This window comes from Aquarana catesbeiana, linkage group LG03 (assembly GCF_042186555.1).
Source record: "Aquarana catesbeiana isolate 2022-GZ linkage group LG03, ASM4218655v1, whole genome shotgun sequence".
Classification (NCBI taxonomy): Eukaryota; Metazoa; Chordata; class Amphibia; order Anura; family Ranidae; genus Aquarana; species Aquarana catesbeiana.
Window position 1 is genome coordinate 140,407,114 of NC_133326.1, and position 21,315 is coordinate 140,428,428.

Genomic DNA, 21,315 nt, shown 5'->3' on the forward strand with positions numbered 1-21,315 from the left:
GAGGAAAGCAAAAGAATTGTCAAAGGATCTGCGGGAAAAGGTAGTTGAACTATATAAAACAGGAAAGGAATATAAAAAGATATCCAAGGAATTGAGAATGCCAATCAGCAGTGTTCAAACTCTAATCAAGAAGTGGAAAATGAGGGGTTCTGTTGAATCCAAACCACGGTCAGGTAGACCAACTAAAATTTCAGCCACAACTGCCAGGAAAATTGTTGGGGATGCAAAGAAAAACCCACAAATAACTTCAGGTGAAATACAGGACTCTCTGAAAACGGATGGAAGATGAAAGATGGGCTGCATGGTCGTGTCGCCAGAAGAAAGCCATTACTACACAAATGCCACAAAGTATCCCGCTTACAATATGCCAAACAGCACAGAGACAAGCCTCAAACCTTCTGGCACAAAGTCATTTGGAGTGATAAGACCAAAATTGACCTTTTGGCCACAACCATAAACACTACATTTGAAGAGGAGTCAACAAGGCCTATGATGAAAGGTACACCATTCCTACTGTGAAACATGGAGGTGGATCACTGATGTTTTGGGGATGTGTGAACTACAAAGGCACAGGAAATTCGGTCAAAATTGATGGCAAGATGATTGCAGTATGTTATCAAGAAATACTAGAGGAACATGGGGCAGCATGGTGGTGTAGTGAGCAGCACTCTCACCTAGCAGTAAGAAGGGTCGCTGGTTCAAATCCCAACCACGACACATGTTCTCCTGGTGCCTGTGTGGGTTTCCTCCGGTTTCCTCCCACACTCCAAAGACATGCGGGTAATTTAATTGGCTTCTGTCCAAAAAATAGCCCTAGAATATGAATGTTAGGGACCTTGGATTGTGGGCTCCTTGAGGGTAGGGACCGATGTGAGTGTGCGATATATGTGTGGACTGCTGTGTAAAATTTCACACGCTCAGGTTGAACTCAATGGACTGGTGTCTTTGATCAACCTTACTAACTATGTAACATTTGCATTCATCAGCCAGGAAGCTGCGCATGGGACATACTTGGACATTCTAACATGACAATGATCCAAAACACATTGCCAAGTTGACCTGTTATTGGCTACAGCAGAATAAAGTGAAGGTTCTAGAGTGGCCATCTCAGTCTCCTGACCTCAATATCATTGAGCCACTCTGGGGAGATCTCAAACGTGCAGTTCATGCAAGATAGCCCAAGAATTTACAGGAACTGGAGGCTTTTTGCCAATAGGAATGGGCAGCGTTACCATCTGTGAAGATAAAGAGCCTCATCCACAAATACCACAAAAGACTTTAAGCTGTCATTGATGTTAAAGGGGGCAATACACGGTATTAAGAACTGGGGTATGTAAACTTTTGATCAGGGTCATTTGGGTAGTTTCTGATGTGATTATGATTAAAAAACAGTAAAGTTGATTGATAATAAATGGCTTCAGCCAAACACTAACCATGAGTGAAACAAAAGTTTTTGTGTTATCCTTCATATTCTCTAAAAAATAGCCAAGAAATCATAAATTCTGCCAGGGTATGTAAACCTATGAGCACAACTGTAAGTGACTCTGAAAGTGCCATGGTCATTGGTGCCAGACGGGCTGGTTTGAGGATTTTAAAAAACTACTGATCTTCTGGGATTTTCATGCACAACCATCTCTTCCAGCGAATGGTCCCAAAAAGAGAAAATATACAGTGAGTGACAGTTTTGTGGACGAAAATGCCTTTGTTGATGTCAGAGGTCAGAGGAGAATGGGCAGACGTTCGAGATGATAGAAAGGCAACAGTAACTCAAATAACCACTCGTTACAACCAAGGTATGCAGAATAAAATTTCCGAATGCACCACACATCGAAGCTTGAAGTGGATGGGCTACAGCAACAGAAGATCACACCGGGTGCCACTCCTGTCAGCTAAGAACAGGAAACAGAGGCTCACCAAAATTGGACACTAGAAGATTGGAAAAATGTTGCCTGGTCTGATGAGTCTCGAGTTCAGCTGCGACATTCAGATGGTAGGGTCAGAATTTGGTGTAAACTATATGAAAGCATGGATCCATCCTGTCTTGTAACAACGGTTCAGGTGGGTGGTGGTGGAGTACTGGTATGGGGGATATTTTCTTGGCACACTTTTGGCCCCTTAGTACCATCTGAGCATCATTTAAACGCCACAGCCTACCTCAGTATTGTTGCTGACCATGTCCATCCCTTTATGACTACAGTGTACCCATCTACTGATGGCTACTTCCAGCAGAATAATGCACCATGTCACAAAGCTCAAATCATCTCAAACTGTTTTTTTTTCCATTCAATCTAAATTTATTGAAAATATTTCCATACAAATTTATACAACAAAAGGTATTATCCACATACCACAGACAATCAAAGAAACTGGTTTCTTGAACATGACAATGAGCTCACTGTACTCCAATGGCTTCCACAGTCACCGGATCTCAATCCAATTGAGCACCTTTGGGATGTGGTGGAACGGGAGATTTGCAGTAGACCTGCACGGTTAATCGTTAAAGAATCGAGATCGCGATTATACCCGCCCTCACGATCTTAACACAGCATTTTCCTGATTCAGTGCTGAGAGTTTTCTGCTCACTGCTGACAGCTGTCAAAAAAACCCAAAAAACAGGCAGCCTGCCAAGTTTATCACAACATAGCTTAGGCTGAGATAAAGAGAAACAATGTATCTTCTGTTCTTTTAGATCAAAGGAATGAACTTCGGTCTGTAAACGAGGTCAGTTCAACCACTTAACCAGTTCCGGACCAGCTGCCGCAGTATAACTGCGGCAGGTTGGCCCGGCTGCACGAAACCACGTAGTTATACGTTCCGCGTCGCGGCCAGCTGGGGGGCGCGCGCCCCCCCGCTGCCCGCAACGATCAGATTCGATCAGGAACTGATCAATCCCCAGGTCCAGGCCAATGAAATCTGGCCTGGACCTGGTGATCGGTCCTGACCAATGAGATCCTTCCCCTGTCTGTGTAACTGTAAACACTGACAGGGGAAGTGATGTCATCTCTCCTTGTGTCGGTCTTTTCCGTTCCAGACGGAGAGGAGAGAGCATCTAAAAGTGAGTTGCACAACAATACACTGACACCAGATCACATAGGCACACAATTCACCCCCCGATCACCCCCCGATCACCCTCCCAGTTAACCCCTTCACCACCTGTCACTGTGTCACCCAGTACAGCAAACAGATCTTTTTTTGATCGCTGTACTAGTGTCATTAGTGACAAAAATCAGTGTTAGGGTAATTAGTCTTAGGCCCAGATAGGTCTAGGGACCCCCCCTAACCCCCAATAAAGGTTTAACCCCTTGATTACCCCCTGTCACCTGTGATCACAGTATAAGTGTCATGGGTGACGCAATTTAGCTAGTTATTTTTTATAGCGTCAGGGCACCCGCCGTATTTTACTCAATAAGGGTTTAACCCCCTGATCACCCGGCGGGTGATCAAAGTTAGGTTTTAGCGTCAGGTCAGGGTCTGCGTTGCCCCAGGCAACGTCAGATTAGTGCCAGTACCGCTAACACCCATGCACGCACCATACGCCTCCCTTAGTAGTATAGTGTCTGAACGGATCGATATCTGATCAGAACTATATTAGCGTCCCCAGCAGTTTATGACTCTCAAAAACGCAGTGTTAGCGGGATCAGCCCAGATACCTGCTAACACCTGCATTTAGCCCCTCCGCCCAGCCAGCCCAGCCCACCCAAGTGCAGTATCAATCGATCACTGTCACTTACAAAACACATAACTGCAGCGTTCGCAGAGTCAGGCCTGATCCCTGTGATCGCTAACAGTTTTTTTTGCAGCCTTTGAAGCAGTCACTGACAGTCAGGTGCTTTTTTACCTGTGAGTCTCACTACTGTACCAGTCAATTTAGAGACCAAAATATCAAATCGAAGGTACAGTAGTGAAGAGGCCTACACGTTTCTGAGCATGACAGATAGTGAAGAGGAAGTCACTCATCTGTCAGATTCAGGCTCAGAATACGAACCTGTAGACAGTAGCGGCACCCTGACAGATAGCTCTGACGACGGAGTTGTGGTCACTGCCAAGGTCAGGCGTACCAGACCCCAATCTTCTTCTGCTGTCGTTGAGGTGCAAGAACCGCAGGTCCCTCGTATGGAGCAGAGAGTCAGCTCTAGCGCCGCTATTCATTCTAGTGAACTGGCAAGGACCAGCGGCCTAGTACATCCTGGTCGTACATCCAGAACTGCAGTAACACTTGGTGACGAGGTGAGTCCCATAAGTGCAGTTCAAGCTGGCAAGCACGATTAGTGTCCCGCTGCCACCAAGAAGAAGACAAACACAGGCCCGTCCAGCCCATAGTGCCCTTCCTGCTGCATTCGCCAATCCTAATTGGGAACCCACCACTTCTGCAGCACCCGTACTTCGCCTATTCACTGGCCAACCCGGAATTCAGGTGGAAACAGTTGATTTTACATCACTTGATTTTTAATCGCTGTTTTTCACGGACGATCTCTATAGATCTATTGTGGACCAAAGGAATTTGTATGCTGGTCAATTCATCGCCGCTAATCCCCAGCTGACCCTTGCCAGAGATTGGAGACCTATTACAGTCTCTGAATTTAAGACCTTTCTGGGCCTATCCCTCCTCATGGGCATAACTAAAAAGAGTGAATTGCGGTCATATTGGTCCACTGACAACAAACTGGAAACTCAATGATCAATTGATATTAGAAGACACTGATAGAAAAATGATAGGAGATGCTCTGAACCATTATTTTAAAGAAAATACACATCCAGATACAACACTGGGTACTCTCTGGGAGGCCCATAAGGTCTTTATTCGTGGGAAACTTATAGAATTAGGCGCTAGGAAAAAGAAGGAATGGACACATAAACAGACAGAGTTACTCGGTGACATTAGCTCTCTTGAACAGCAGCACAATGCTGGACTTTCTCAGGCAGTTCTCCACACTCTGACCCAGAGGAGAGAGGAACTGAAAGCCCTCTTTCATCTGGAGCAGAAACAGCAGTTCCGCATTGTGGCCCAACGTATGCATGAATGGGGCAATAAGCCGGGTCGGCTTTTGGCTCGCTCATTGCAACAGAAAAAATCTGCAACCTTTATAGCTAAAATTAAGTCCCTGACCGATACCTTAGTACATGATACCCCTGCAATAGCCAAAGAATTTAGATTGTTCTATCAGCAGTTATACCATGTTCATCAAAACATATCAGATCAGGTCACTAGAACTAAACTTATTCAAGATTACTTGGCACAAGCCACCTTACCTAAACTTCCTCCTGACACCTTAGCAAACCTCGAAGGAGAATTCACCACTGCAGAAATGCGTGTTGCATTAAAGGTGCTTTTCGACCTGAAACCCACCATGCACATATTACAGTCATCCCAAACCTGGCAAGGACCCCTGCAACTGTGGGAGCTATCGGCACATCTCCTTATTGAATATAGACGCTAAATTGTACGCCAAAGTCATAGTTAATAGGCTCCTACCACTGATCCCACAATGGGTCTCTAGGGACCAAACGGGTTTCATCCCAGGCAGAGAAGCACGTGACAACTCGCTGCGTACCCTGTCTTTGATGGCTCATGTGCGTGGATCTTCCCAGCCCACCCTTCTATTATCGACTGACGCGGAAAACGCATTTGATAGGGTGGATTGGGAATATCTGATGGCAACATTGGCTCACCTGGGTATCGGCCCCTCCCTTCTAGCCCAAATATCCGCTCTGTATAACTTTCCCATTGCTCAACTGAGAATAAATGGCACCTTAAGCGACCCCTTCACACTATATAATGGCACCCGGCAGGGCTGCCCCCTCTCACCCATCTTATTTGCCTTATCATTAGAACCATTTTTATCAATGGTTAGAAACAATCCCAGCATACATGGGGTTATTGTGGGGAACTCGGAACATAAATATGCTGCTTACGCAGATGATATTTTGTTGTATATACAACAACCCATGATCTTCCTGCCCAACTCGATGTCAGCATTCTCAGCGTTTAGTACCATTTCCAATTTTAAAATGAATATGACGAAATCTTAAATTTTAAACATATCGACTCCCAAAGCGATGACAACTCAACTAAAAAGATCCTTCCCCTTTAGTTGGCAGGTTCCATCCATGAAGTATCTGGGAATATTTCTCACCCTCTCATCCTTGTTCCGTGCCTATTTTATGCCCTTGTTAAACAAAATCAGGTCGGACCTGCAGAAATGGTCTCAGCTCACACACTCATGGTTGGGAAAGATCAGCATAGTAAAAATGAACGTATTGCCCAGGCTGCTGTTCTTGTTCCAGATGATCCCATACAGAATCCCCATGGGCTTCTTTACATTATTAAGTACTTTGATTAATAAATATATTTGGAACAGGAGACGACCCAGACTTGCTAGGACCCTCATTACCAGGTCTAAAAGGGAAGGAAGCTTAGCCTTACCTGACTTTAAAAGATATTTCTTGGCAGTAGTATTGAACAGAATCTCAGATTGGAAATATCACAAAGAATCAAAACTTTGGGTAACCTTAGAAATGGATCTCTGTGGTGCAGACCTTTTTCCGCAAATATGGATCCCTAGAAAATACAGGTCTTTGTCCACAACCACCTCACCACTCACACGCTCACACGCTCCACCTTAATGACCTGGGACTCACTATGTAAATCACACAATTGGATATGTAACTCTTCTCTGATGTCTCTGACTGGGCACAAATATTTCCCCCCCCAGAAACATAGACCCCAGGATCCATGTCTGGAATCTTGGGGCCACGGCTCTGCTACACCAAGTTACTACCGCATTTGGCGTGGTACCTCTCTCGATGCTTATCTCCACCCCTACAGCGTTGCTCATGGATCAATGGCGTTACCCTCAATTATCAGCTTTTGTTCACTCTTTACCAAAATTCATACATTTCATCTCAGAACTGACGTTGATAGAATCTGCCTTCTCAGAAGAACGTCCAGTTGAAAAGCTTCTCTTCTATTTCTACCACGCCCTACAAACGCTAGCTGCTGCAGGACATCCTAATTTCATTAGCAACTGGAAGAAAGATCTCCATAAAGATCTTTCGGAGACGCAGCGGTCCACAATCCTTTATCTATCGCACACGTCCTCGATGTCTTCCAAAACGGCGGAGGTCAATTACAAATTGCTGACAAGGTGGCACTATACCCCGGTGGTGCTCCACAAGTTTTTTTCCACTAACATCACCACTATGTTGCCGCGGATGCGGAGAACGAGCGACACATGCTCATGTTTGGTGGTATTGTCCTCTTATCCGCCCTTACTGGCTAACCATCCTATACTGGGTTAAAGAGATCCAAGGTTTTGAAACTCCTAATGATCCATGGGTTATTCTACTGCACTGTACAAGCCAACCAGCAGGATCGTATAAAAAATCTATAACGACACATTTGCTTAATGCGGCTAAAGCCCTTATTCCATTTGAAACAATCAACCATACCCACATTACGCTAATGGCTTCTGGAGGTTGATTACATATATTACATGGAGGATCTCACACATTCCCTAAGAAATAAAGCAGATCTGTCAAAGAAAATATGGTCCTGTTGGTTTGCTTTCATATACACATCCGCCTACGTGGAAATCATGTCTCAATCAAAGTAATATATTGTTTGCTATCCTGTTATGTACAGGAATTTGACTGAGGCAGACGACCCCCCCCCCCCACACACACACACACCATCTCCTCCCTCATCTTTTCTTTTTCTAGATTTCCCACTTTTCTTATTCCTGGTCTCATTTTACTCTATGTAAGTTATATATGCTAATCAGGGCTATCTTGGATGTACTTATGGTAACTTCCGCCTAATGCGATCTTCTCGAAAAGGTTACTTTACATGACTAGACGACGGAATCCTGCGATTCCGGGACATAATTAAAAATCGCAGAATGACTACTACTGGAGCAACCTAAAGTACATATCTATATTACGCACTGATTGACAGAATGTCACGAGACCTACTTACTGTGTTGTTTACACTTACTTGTATTGTGTATTTTGTTCCTTAATAAAAACTTATTAAACAAAAAAGAAAAAAAATTGGTCCACTGACCCAAGTCACCATACGCCTGTGTTCGTTGCCTCCATGACCAGGACATGATAGGAGCAGATCTTGCGGTTCATGCACTTCAATGACAATGAACTCTGTCCTCCTCGGGGTGACCCTGGATTTGATTGGCTCTGCAAAATTCGGCCCCTCGTAAACCACTCGTGAACCAACGTTTTGCAGCCTTGTTTACTCCCGATCAAGTTGTCTGAGTTGATGAGTCCCTGATTAAGTTTTCTGGCCGCTTTTCTATCAAACAGTATCTTCCCAGCAAGCATGCCAAATACGGGGTCAAGATGTATAAGCTCTGTGACAGTGCCACAGGCTATAAATATAGTTTTATGGTTTACGAGGAAAGAGAGTCACATAGAGCCGGAGAACTGCCCAGACTACACACGGAGCTCTGGTAAGATAGTGTGGGACTTGGTGTCACCCTTATTCGGAAAGGAGTATCACTTGTACGTGGACAATTATTACACGAGCGTGCCACTTTTTAGTCACCTTTTTGATTATGGAATTGGCGCATGTGGCACCGTGCAATCTAATCGCTGGTGCTTCCCCCAAGCCTGCTTGAGGTGTAATAATTTGTTAGCATTGAAGTGGAGGGATTCATGGAATGTTTTCGTTCTGTCCTTGCTTCACGCATACATGGCAGTCCAAATTCCTACGGGTGTTGTGAAGAAACCCCTCTGTGTCCACGAATACAACCTTAACATGGGAGGGGTGGACTTCAACGACCAGTTGTTGGCGCCGTACCTAATTGCCCGTAAGGCCAGACGCCGGTACAAAAATGTGTCTGTTTATTTATTTCAATTGGCTTTGCTGAACGCTTTTGAGCTATACAAAGCTTCAGGACGGACTGCATCCTTCCTTAAATTCCAGGAAGAGATCGTCAGAGCACTTCTGTTTCCAGGCGGTGCTCTTGCCCAACTTCCCAACGCAAATGCAGTGAGCCGGCTGCATGAAAGGCATTTTCCTTTTGTCCTCCCTGGTACCCCTACCCAAAGAAATCCCCAAAGAAGATGTTGTGTCTGCAGCAAACGCGGTTTTAGGCATGACACCCGCTTTTATTGTCCCTCCTGTCCTGACCAACCTGGTCTCTGCATTGGTGAATGTTTCAAACGCTACCACACACTAGTTGAGTATTAGCGTAGGGTACAGCACCACACAGTCATAGGCACACTAACACAGGGTCTCGGGGTCTCGAAAGATGTGATGGCCATCACATTTTGAGAGACCCTAATCTGCAACGTTCAATTTGAAGTTTTTTTTACAGTTTTTATAAAAGTGAAAAAAAAAAAACACAAACAAAAACACATAAAAAATAAAAAAAGCCAAAAATAGTTGTGGTTGTATTTTTCTTACGATACATAAAGCCGTGACTCCAGCGCTGTCAGAGGTGATTTCACCACCACAGTTAAAAAAAAGAACATATATGCCAAAGCATGGGGGCAAGGGTGGAGGAGCGGCTTTCTCCTAACATTAGGGGCGGTTTACCCCCCCCCCCCCGCTTTAGCATATATTTTTTTAGGCACAGGTTGCAATGTTTTATTTTTGCTATGTTTTATTGTATTTGCTTTGCAATTATGGTAAGTCTAATGCCCTGTACACACGACCGGTTTTGCCGTCGGAATAAACTCTGAAGGTCTTTCCGACGGAGTTCCGATGGAATTCCGCTCAAGCTGTCTTACATACACACGGTCACACCAAATTCCGACCGCCCAGAACGCGGTGACGTACAACATGTACGACAGGACTAGAAAACGGAAGTTCAGTAGCCAATAGCTTCCTTCTCGTACTTGCTTCAGAGCATGCGTCGTTTTTGGTGCGTCGGAACAGCATACAGACGAGCGGTTTTTCTGATAGTAATTTGTTCCGTCGGAAAAATATAGAACATGTTTTCTATCTAAGCCAGTCTGAATTTTTGACAGAAAAAGTCCGATGGGGCATACACACGGTCGGATTATACGATGAAAAGCTCCCATCAAACTCTTTCTGTCGGAAATTCCGCTCGTGTGTATGTGGAATTACTGTTATACAGTAAAGTTACTTTGTTTTATTGTTAACTAACATTTGCTTAGCAGGTACGCCATTCAGCTGCAGCACGGGTTTATTTATCTTGACAGCAACAGCGTTTGCTCCCACGATACGTAAAGCCATGACTCCAGCGCTGTCGGAGGTAATTTCACCACCACAGTTAAAAAAAATGGTGCATGTATGCCCATCATTAGAAGTGAGTGAATAAAGGGCGGTATTCTAATGGTGGGCATACCCACCGATCAATCTCTTTTTTTCATGCAGCCCACAGACTGCATGAAAAAAATGAACGTTACAGGCTGCATGAAAAAAAGAACATTACAATGTATGCCCAACAAGAACCAGCAACCTACTGGTATGTTGCTGGACTTTGAGTGGTTATACCAGAATAATCATCTTGGTATTATTCTTTTTCAGCCAGTGGTCGGCTTTCATATAAAAGCAATCCTAGCGGCTAATTTGCCTCTAGACTGCTTTTATAAGCAGTAGGAGGGAACGCCCCCCCGTCTTCCCTGGTTTTCTCGGGCTCTTCTGTCCCAAAAGGGAACTCGAGAATGCAGCCGGTGGTTCAGCCAGCTGACCATAGAGCTGATCAGAGACCAGAATGGCTCCAAACATCTCTATGGCCTAAGAAACCGGAAGCTACAAGCATTTCATTACTTAGGTTTCGCTAGATATAAACAGCGCCATTGGGCAATTGGCAAAAGCATTTTATCACACCGATCTTGGGGTGGTCAGATGCTTTGAGGGCAGAGGAGAGATCTAGGGTCTAATAGACCCCAACTTTTTCAAAAAAGAGTACCTGTCACTACCTATTGCTATCATAGGGGATATTTACATTCCCTGAGATAACATTAAAAATGATTAAAAAAAATAAAAGGAACAGTTTAAAAATATAATACAAAAAGCAAAATAAATAATTAAAAAAAAAAAAAGCACCCCTGTCCCCCTCTGTGCTCATGCGCAAAGGTGAACGCAAGCGCCGATCTCGTGTCATATGTAAACAGCAATTGTACCATGCATGTGAGGTATCACCGTGAAGGTCAGATCGAGGGCAGTAATTTTAGCAGTAGACCTCCTCTGTAGATCTAAAATGGTAACCTGTAAAGGCTTTTAAAAATGTATATAGTTTGTCGCTGCTGCATGTTTGTGCGCAATTTTAAAGCATGTCGTGTTTGGTATCCATGTACTCGGCATAAGATCATATTTTTTATTTCATCAAACATTTGGGCAATATAGTGTGTTTTAGTGCATTAAAATTAAAAAAGCGTGTTTTTTAAAAAAAACGCTGCGCAAATACTGTGTGAAAAAAAAAAATTGCAACACCCATCATTTTAATCTGTAGGGCCTTTGCTGTAAAAAATATATAATGTTTGGGGGTTCAAAGTAATTTTCTTGCAAAACAAAAAAAAAAATTTTTCTTGTAAACAAAAAGTGTCAGAAAGGGCTTTATCTTCAAGTGGTTAGAAGAGTGGGTGATGTGCGACATAAGCTTGTGCATAAAATGTCAGGACAGTTCAAAATCCCCCAAATGACCCCTTTTTGGAAAGTATACACCCCAAGCTATTTGCTGAAAGGCATGTCGAGTCTATGGAATATTTTATATTTTGTCACAAGTTTCGGGAAAATTACCCATTTTTTTTTTTAGCCGTGTTCAGGACCCCGAAAACCAATCACCGCCTTCAGGCTTTCTAAGGACGTAAAATGGTGGTTTCACTCCTCACTCCCTATCACAGGGAAAAGAAAAACATTTTGGAAAGAAGACACTTCAAGCTTTCTACTGAGAGGCATTTTGTGTCCATGGAATATTTGATATTTTGCCACAAGTTTTGGGGAAATTACAATTTTTTTTACACACTAAATGATATATTGTTCAAAGATGGCATGGTTATATGTGGAATTACACCCCAAAGTACATTGTGCTGCTTCTCCTGTGTACAGGGATACCTCATGTGTGAGACTTTTTGAGAGCCTAGCCACATACAGGACCCCAAAATCCAAGCATCGTCATTTAAAGTAGAAAATATAATTTTTTTTCAAAATTTTCGGTCTTATTCCGTTTATATCGCAAAAAAAAAAAAAAAAAATGCAGAGGTAATCAAATATCATCAAAAGAGAGCTCTATTTGTGGGAAAAAAAGGACACAAATTTGGTTTGGGTACAATATTGCATGACCGCGCAATTACCAGTTAAAGCAGCGCAGTGCCAAATTGTAAAAAGTCCTCCGACCATTGAGCTGCCAAATCCTCCGGGGCAGAAGTGGTTAAAGACTAAATCTTTTTCTGACACTTGCTTACAAGTTAAAATCATTATTTTGTGCTAGAAAATTACTTAGAGTCCCAAACATTACTTTTTTTTTTTTTTTTTTAGCAGAGACCCTAGAGAATAAATTGGTGGTTGTTGCAATATTTTATGTCACATTGTATTTGCGCAGCGGTCTTTCAAATGCAATGTTTTTGGAAAAAATACAATTTAATGAATTAATAAACTAAACAGTAAAGTTAGCCCAATTTTTTTGTATAATGTGAAAGATGATGTTACGCTGCGAGAATCCTGAACTTTATTCTAAGCAAAAAAATTGTGATTCTCATTTTGGCCAGAATCGTGCAGCTCTTAGACCCCTTTCACACTGGGGTGGGCGTTGACGTTAAAACGCAGCTAGTTTTAGGAGCGCTTTACTGTCATTTTATCAGCGCTATTCGGCCACTAGCACATTTAAACCCTGCTAGCAGCCAAATAAAGGGTTAAATATGCCTGTGTAGCGCCACTGCCAAAGCGCCTGCAAATTGCTTCACTGTCATTTCAATGGGCAGGGGTGTACACCGCTCCCCCACCGCCCCAAATATGCTGCTTGCAGGACTTTTTTTAACGTCCTGCCAGCGCAGGGTCCCAGTGTGAAAGCACGCTGGATTTCACACTGGGACTGCAGGGGAGGTGTTTTTCAGGTGCTTTGCAGGCGCTATTTTTAGCCCCAAAAGCGTCTGAAAAAAACTCCCCAGTGTGAAGGGGGTCTAATGTGCAGCAAATCTGCAGCAACTGCGTGATGCTATCATGTCAATATGGACCAAAACCTCTGAGTAATGTTTCCAACACCTTGCTGAATCTATGCAATGAAGAATGGCAGTTCTGAAGGCAAAAGGGGGTCCAACCCGCTACTAGCAAGGTGTACCTAATAAAGTGGCCGGTGAGTGCATAGCACAGTGATGATGTCACTGCTACATGATTAGGGTAGCTAAGAGCTAACCACCCAACTGACCAAATGCTCCCTCATTATAACCAATGCCACCCCCTTACTTATATAAGAACCACACAACACATGGGTGGGGTTAAATGGCGGAAATCAACCTTTTATTAACAAACAGCTTTATTTTAAACTAACATAATAATTCTAACCTAATCCAGATAAATTGATTTTGAGATCCTTGACGGTACCATATACCCCTTAACATTTTTGTGTCTGAGGCACCAGCTAGCTGAGTTGCCACTCCAGCCACAACCTACTGACGGCCTAAACCCAGCTGACCTCAGTCACCCAGGGTTCTTAACAATACCCGGTCACTATGCAGTGAACCGTTCCCACTCAAGGATACCATACCTCAGATGGTTCCCCACTGTTTACCCAATGACCAGATTTAGACCGCCGTCAAGGACCCCAAAATGCCACAGTGACGCAGGTGTAAAGCCTTACACCTGCGTGCCCCGCCACACACGGAAAGCCCATTGCAAGCCATCCTCCACCCCTAAAACTACAGGCCAGTACCCACAGTGTTGAGGTGAACCCCGTCACCTCTCAGGAATTGCCAAGTATCGGACTCCAACTCTAAATGTCTGATGACCAGGCCCCCATTCCTGACAAAAAACTTCACCACCTCCTTATTAACCTTGCCTTGGGCCTTATTAAGCTTTTCCACTGATCTAGCCTCCCGCCATACCGTTCGGGCTACTATGTCCGACCAGAGTATGATAGTGCCCGGGAAAGCACTACAAAGACTGAGAAAATCAAATCTGATATCTCTGGTAAGCTCCCTAGAGGATCTAATGCCTAAATCATTGCCCCTTGCATGTATGATAAGGATATCTGGGGCCCTGTGCAGTCCAGCCACCGCACTCCATTTACCCTGAAATTAAGCCCCATAGCCAACCGATCCAGCCGCATCTGTAAACAGGTCCAAATCCGCATTGCTGACAGGACCTGTCATCCCCAGGGATCGACCATTGTAGGACTCCAAAAAGGAGTCCCAAATCCTAAGGTCGTCCCCTAAATCCTTAGTCAAACGACTGTAGTGCCTTGGGGCGCTAACACCTTCCGTAGCCAAGGACAGCTGACGGCAAAAAATTCACAGGAATGATCCTGCAGACAAAATTCAACTTCCCAAGCAAGGACTGTAATTCCCGTAACTGAACCTTGCGCCTGCTTGCTGCCCCGCTAACCTCCCTCCGCAGGGCCACCAGTTTGTCCATGGGCAAACGGCACTTCATGGCCACTGAATCAATCGTTATGCCTATAAAAACCAGCTCAGTCGCCAGGTCTTCCGTTTTGTCCGGGGCCAAAGGAATGCCAAAACAGTCTGCTATGTGTTGCAGCATCCCCAGCAAAACCGCACAAGCGTTGGAATCCGGCAGTCCAATGCAAAGGAAATCATCCAGATAGTGGATGATGGAATTCAGGCCGGACACATCCTGCACAACTCATTCGACAAAAGGACTAAAGGTTTCGAACAGAGCACAGGAAATGGAACCCCATTGGTAGACAACGATCGACAAAATACGAACCTTGCCACCAACAACCCAAAAGATGAATACTTTCAGGATGAACCGGAAGCAGGCGAAATACCGCCTCCATGTCCGTTTTGGCCAACAAAGGCCCGCGGCCATACTTGCATACCCAGTAAACAGCCGCATCGAACGATGTATAGGTGACCGCACCGCACAGGCCTGCGGGTCAATACCATTGTTAACCGAGCCCCCTTTAGGGTAGGAGAGATGATGCATCAAATGGTATTTGCCAGGTTCTTTCTTGGGAACCAAACCTTGGGGGGACACAACCAGGCCCAGAAATGGAGGAGAGGAAAAAGGGCCGCTCATCCTACCAAGGGAAACTTCCTTAGAAAGTTTCTCCAACACCACCTCCGGGTACTGCAATGCTGAACGTAAATTATTGGACAAGGGCGGAACAACAGCCAAAGTGCACGGGATACGAAACCCCTCCGTAAATCCCCCCCCCAAGGAGTGGAGCAGACTCCTGATCTGGGTACCCACTTAGGAAAGGAACCATCCTTTCCACCCTCTCTGGAGTCCTCCCTCTTTTCAGACGTACCACCCGCCCGACCTTTTCCTGATTTAAAACAGCGGGCGAGTGAATGGCCGCCGCCGCGCCCGGAACATTCGTGTTTAAAACGATAGGTACCTCCGAATCGGCAGGAACTGTAATTAAACTTCCAACAGACCCCTTTCTTCCTAGAGGCCGACGTACCTGAGGTACCGGTGCTGCCAGCTACTCCTGGAAAAAACTGATTCCCAACCATGGCCAGGGTCATCAGTTTCATCCAGAGGCCAATATCCTTATGATCCCAGCGAATGGCAGGCCGGGCGGCCTTCCGTTTCTGTAACTGATTATCATAACGGAGCCACGCCACCATAAACCCTATTGGCCTCACCATTGGCATCCAGGTAATAAAAAAGAGCCAAACAATTCTCCAGCGCTTTTTCACTGATTACACTAGCCAAAATCGTGAAAGCTTGCAACCAACTGGCAAATGTGCAAGGGATGAGGCGATACCTCCTCTTCTCCTCCTCCTCTTTCTTGCTTTCTTCAGGTTTTACCCAGTCCAGGTTAAACTTTTCAAGGGGGGAGTAAGGAAAAGATTTCCACATACTCCCCCTTCCAAATTTTGTCCCTTACCTCAGGCTTAAGGTGAGCGCCCAAGGGTCCCTCGGAGCACACGTAGACCTCGCACTTTGCCGAATCTGCCAATCTCACCTTTTCTGCATCTTTTTCCCCAACCTTTACTTCTCCACCCCCGTGGCCACATTGCCCTTCTCCTTCAGAACCCCTGCCCCAGACCCCATCTGCACTGGGGGGGGGGACTCCAAGCGCCGACTCCTCCAGTACCCTTAGCAGATCCCGCAAAGTCTCCGTCGCTGCCCTGCTCCCCCTTCGAGTTTATGTAACAGTTCCCTCAGGCTGGCCAATACATCGCGGGGCAAGCACCTCTGACCCCTGAACAGAAGCCCTAACTCGTACCTCCCGACCCCTGGTCCATTAACTACAGAAGGAGAAAGAAAAGGCGACATAGCAGAAGATAGCATAGCATCTATCATAGGCGAGCCCGCATAGCCGACATGCTGGCCACTCATGGTGTCCTCCGCACCGTTCCCGACCACCTGCCGTTGCTGTCGTCATCAACGCACATCCCGACAGTCCCAGGCCTCCCAGGCCCCAACTGTGACCCGGAGGTGCGTGCCGCCATCTTCCGTCCTCCCAGGGCAGACGTGTCCTCCCTCTCACGCCGTTCTTCAATCCTCGGTGAAGGGCCGCCGGCCGCACCATGGGTCAGGCCGGTGCCCACAGATCTCACTCTCCCTCGCCGGGCTGTCGTGTCGACCGGAGCCTTGCCAGTCACAACCACCGCCCATTCCGGAATACGGACAATGGAGGAGCCCCGCCAGTGAGTGCCGATCCCCCAAGGGCTCCGCCGGAGCTGAGGATTCCTCTTAGGCTCGCCACCTGCCGAAGCCAGCGTGCGCTTCGCAGGGGGCCTGAAGGGTCTGAAGGTGGGCTCCCGTTGCGGCGCTGAGCCCTAGGGGTCCTGTCAGGACTGAAGTGCTCCGGAGGCCTGGACCTCCGGAGTGCTTCAGTCCTGACAGGACCCCTAGGGCAGGGGTGATGCGGGCCCTGGTAGCGGGGGGGGGGGGGCTCTGCTGGACCCCTTGAAGTGAAGCTACTACCTGGCTCTGCACCCATGCCAAGCCATGCACGTCAGCTGCAGTCCTGAGCTGGCCCAGTAATTGGTCTAACTTGCTCATCTTTTTTGCAGGGAGAGGAATGCAGATGCCAGCGACACAGGATGTTTGTCCCCCGATTCCTACACTGCAACTGCTGAAGCCCCATCTGCCCAGCAACTAATACCATCTAAGCTCACCCCAGCTCCCTTTCTCCACAGCCAATGGGTAAGAGCCTAGATTAAAAGACAATACCTTATGTAAACCCTCCATTGACTGGATACCCTTATCACCCTGTCATGTATCCCCTCTGCTGAATGCGTGCCTGCTCAGCTACGGTCCTTTCTTTCACAAGGTAATTTTCACAAAAGCATTTGTTGCGCACAAAGTGGATTTATATCCTTTGTTACTTTTGAGGGATATACAGTATTAAAATCAAAATGTTTGTGTCCGGAGTTCTTCTTTAAGCTTTTATTCAGATGCATTCACTTTATATGCAAAGCAATCTATACAAAGAACCTGCAAGGAATGATGTTGAGTGTAACCCAGTATACGCAAACACTGCTTGTTCTCTATCTGAGTACGATATATCGGCATATGTTACTCTGAAAAAAAGGAAACAAAAAGTCAAGTAGTACAACTGTCACATTATTCTGGATTTCTCATATTACAAGGATTGTCTGTGTGCTACAATCACAGCAGGCACATATGTATTCTTTTGCTTATGTCAGTAATTGGAATGGGGCATAGGATATGCAATCACACAGTCTGTTGACATTAGCACAGTGAACCGTAGTGTGTCTAGTACCATACATTATTATTATTAACCATTCTCCTGAATATATATATATATCTATATCCTAAGCATGCAAAAAAAGTAACCCTAGTGTTAACCCTTTCATTTCCAGCACCAGTTCTTACAGTTTTTAGACATTAATGATGCACCTTCCAGAGGTAACCTCAGCTGCACAGTCAGCCTCTTCTCCTCCCTACCCCAGCCCCCACCACTACTCACTACTACTATGCAGAGATGAGAGAAGGAATTTGGTGTGAATGTCAGAGGAGGGACCCAGGAGGGGAGGTATGGGAAGATAATGAGAGGGTGGGATGCAGGGATTTGGAGGATCTGAGAAGGGTGGGATAGTGAAATAAAGAGGTGGGAAAACAGAGGGGAGGGATATGGGAAGAAACAGACAGAAAGAAAGACAGAGAGAATTGGAGGAACAAGGGAGGCAAAGAGAAAATATAGAAAGGGGAGGGATAGAGAGAGGCACAAAGGGGGGGGGGGACTTTGCCCTAACTAGTCACTCTGTTCCTGACATTTAACTGGAGGCACTGCACTGACAGCATTACCATACTGGGACTCACTGGTGCTGGCTAGAACACTAATGAGCAGGAGGAGTTTCGCAGTGACACCAACAGGACAGCTTGGTGTCACCAATCCTATGGGAAGCCAATGGTTGTATCTCATCTAAGGAGGACAGACCCCCCCCCCCCTCTCTCCTCTGCAGTTACCTCTAGGTGAAGTTGCACTGCTCTGGACCAGAGAAGGAATCTTATGAGAGTCATCATTATTCATGCCCTGCAGCAAAACTCAGCAAGCCTTCCTGAACGTCACCTGTGCGCACAGTGCTGCCAATCATCCTCCCTTGTCTATATGAGAATGTATGGCAGAGGACAGAGATGGGGGATCAGAGAACCCTTTGTATAATGCAGTGAGTACTGATGACAACTTTTATTTGGGGAATATTATTGCACATCCATTACTTTCACAGTGCAGTGACTTTAATGTTGCCAAACCCCAGTCCTGCCAGTCTTCAAGATACCTTCCAACCTTGGGAAACCCGTATAGCACTTTACAGAGTAAAACTTGTAATATTCCATGTGTGTAATTCATTCAATCATGCGGTCATATGGAAGGGATTGGTGAGCGCACCTGCCATTGCAGTCCTCTGTAGCCCACCTGGCATGTAGCCTTGGCTTTCTGTAACACCACTCAGCATGATGCTGCCATCAGGATATGCTTTGGTCTTGCCAATGATGTTGTTCAGTATGAACTGCCTAGACCAGGAACCAGGTCACCATGAATTGGAACTGCCACTACAGTACTATGATGACAATGGTGAGTAAAGTTTAAGTAAATAATCCATTGGTTTTTTACTGTAACATTAGTATAAGGCATTGATGTACATGAATAAATCCCTGAGTTTCTAGATTATGACCACATAAAATAACAGATAGTGCTGCACAGATATTTAGTTTGCTCTAATAAATAATATTTATTATACACTTTTCTTTTTGTAAAGTGAAGCATTACCTCATTTACTAAGCTCTATAGCAACTGCACTTGCACAGTTTCCTTTTAGTAACTCAACCCTAGGGAGTGCATATGCATTAAACGGAGTACGAAGTTCTTTAAAAACTGGGAATGCATGGGTCAGTTTTTTTTTTTTTTTGATCATCCCGCTGGCTGAACAGATTTCCCATGCATAAGCACTGTGGATAGAGGAGTCCTCCTTGCTGTGTTATTGTATTCTGATAACAGATTACACTGATCAGCGCAGCAGCCAATTGGCTGCACCTCTGATCAAGCAAAAGTATTCCATTAAGCCCGTTCATCAGAAGTCATTCATTAGATTAACTTCTCGCAAGCAGGTACAGCTATAGATGGATGGAAATTTGGAAATTTGGCCAGTCCCCGCTGAACTGGGCAAATTCTAATCCATCTATGGCCAGCCATTCTCATAAAGAGTTCAGAGGTTCCTTGAGTTGTACTCCCATCTAATGGTGCCTGCATAGTTCATCTCCAGTAGCGTGACACCAATGATCTTTTTAGCTGTCGATAAGGGTAGCAGTCTAACCACCAGTGTAAGGGGGGGCTATCTTTCCACTGACCAGCAATTTAAGGAGTATTTTCCTAATGAACCCTGATGGACTAACTTTAGCAGGGCTGAGACCTAAAGAGTATTTAACTGGTTCCTTCATTGGGTTAAAACGTTGAGAAAGGTTGTTCTAACATGCAACACTTTAAAGGTCAGTTAGTGGCATTTCATATCCTTGCGGTTGTTTTCCCATGTCACATTTTTATGCGCGTTTTATACACTTTTCTATGCACACTAGCAATAAACTCTATTGGAGAATGTGTTTTGATGAAAGCGTATCAAAGTCCTGCATGCTTCATCTTAGATGTGCTTTCATAAAAATGCACATTCTATGGAGTTCAATGGTAGAGCGCCTAAAAACGCATGTAAAACATGATGCACCAAAAACGCAGCACACAGATGTGACCTGGCCCTTAAAGGGACACTAAACTCTGGTTTAAAATAAAAATGTATTCAGGTATGTATTCTTAACTCAAAAACTACCTTCTATTGCTCTCAGCCTATTCCAAATCTCCATACTTTCTGCTGTGATCTGACTTCCTGTAACATGGTAACAATGTTCATTCTTCTTGGTCCCCCTGGATGGAGAAATGTAGCCACCATCTTTTGTAGTGTGCATAAAGCAGTTCACATGAATGCAACTAACATGTACTGCTTGTTCCAAACAAATGGAAGTGGGAAGTGGGAGGGAAAGGAGACATTCAGGAGCTCACAAAAGACATTACAAATAGGCAGAAAAACTTGGTAAGAAACAATTTCATGAAAAAATAGATTACAGGGCTATTGTAAAGCTATATTTAAAAAAATAAAATAAATAACAAACATATTATAGTTACCTATCCCTCTCTTCATGGGGCCCCAGCTGGTGCTCCTTGCTCCTCCCCCCTGCCGGGTGCCCCCATAGCAAGCTGCTTGCTGTAGGGGCACACATGGGTTCGCTCCCTGAACCAGCTCTGGGTGTCCATAAACACACAACGCACTGCTTTGTTCCGCCCCCCTGCTCCTTCCTCACCAGCTGTGATTGACAGCAGCGGGAGCCAATAGTTCCCACTGCTTTGTCTGAGCCTATGAGGAGGGAGTGAGCTGCCACTCTCGTGCACATTGCTGGATCGAGATGGGGCTCAAATTAGGGGTCTGGGGTTGGGGCGGGGCGAGCTGGACAAAGAAGCCTTCCGCCTTTAGAGCGAATAAGGATATTGTTTAGTGTCACATTAACCCTAAATTTTTGTAATGAATGAACGCTGAAGGTCTCAGTCACCTAAATGATTTTAATATCACTTGGGAATTGTGCGATCTCGTTGTTGGTGCCCCCCTTCCATCATGAAGACATGCTCATTCAGCTGTAGTGGGGATGATGGCGCTGGCAGTTGTGGTGACACTCTTCCTATTTAGAAACAT

General features: G+C 45.2%; 1 protein-coding gene across 1 annotated transcript in view; it reads left to right on the forward strand.

Moving 5' to 3' along the window:
* Positions 1 to 18,308: 18,308 nt before the first annotated feature.
* KCP (kielin cysteine rich BMP regulator) overlaps positions 18,309 to 21,315 on the forward strand; it is a 158,048-nt gene continuing 155,041 nt past the window's right edge. Inside the window, exon 1 of the mRNA XM_073619328.1 lies at positions 18,309 to 19,157. Coding sequence (XP_073475429.1) covers positions 19,037 to 19,157 — 121 coding nt within the window. The 5' untranslated portion in view covers positions 18,309 to 19,036. The remainder of the gene's footprint in view (positions 19,158 to 21,315) is intronic.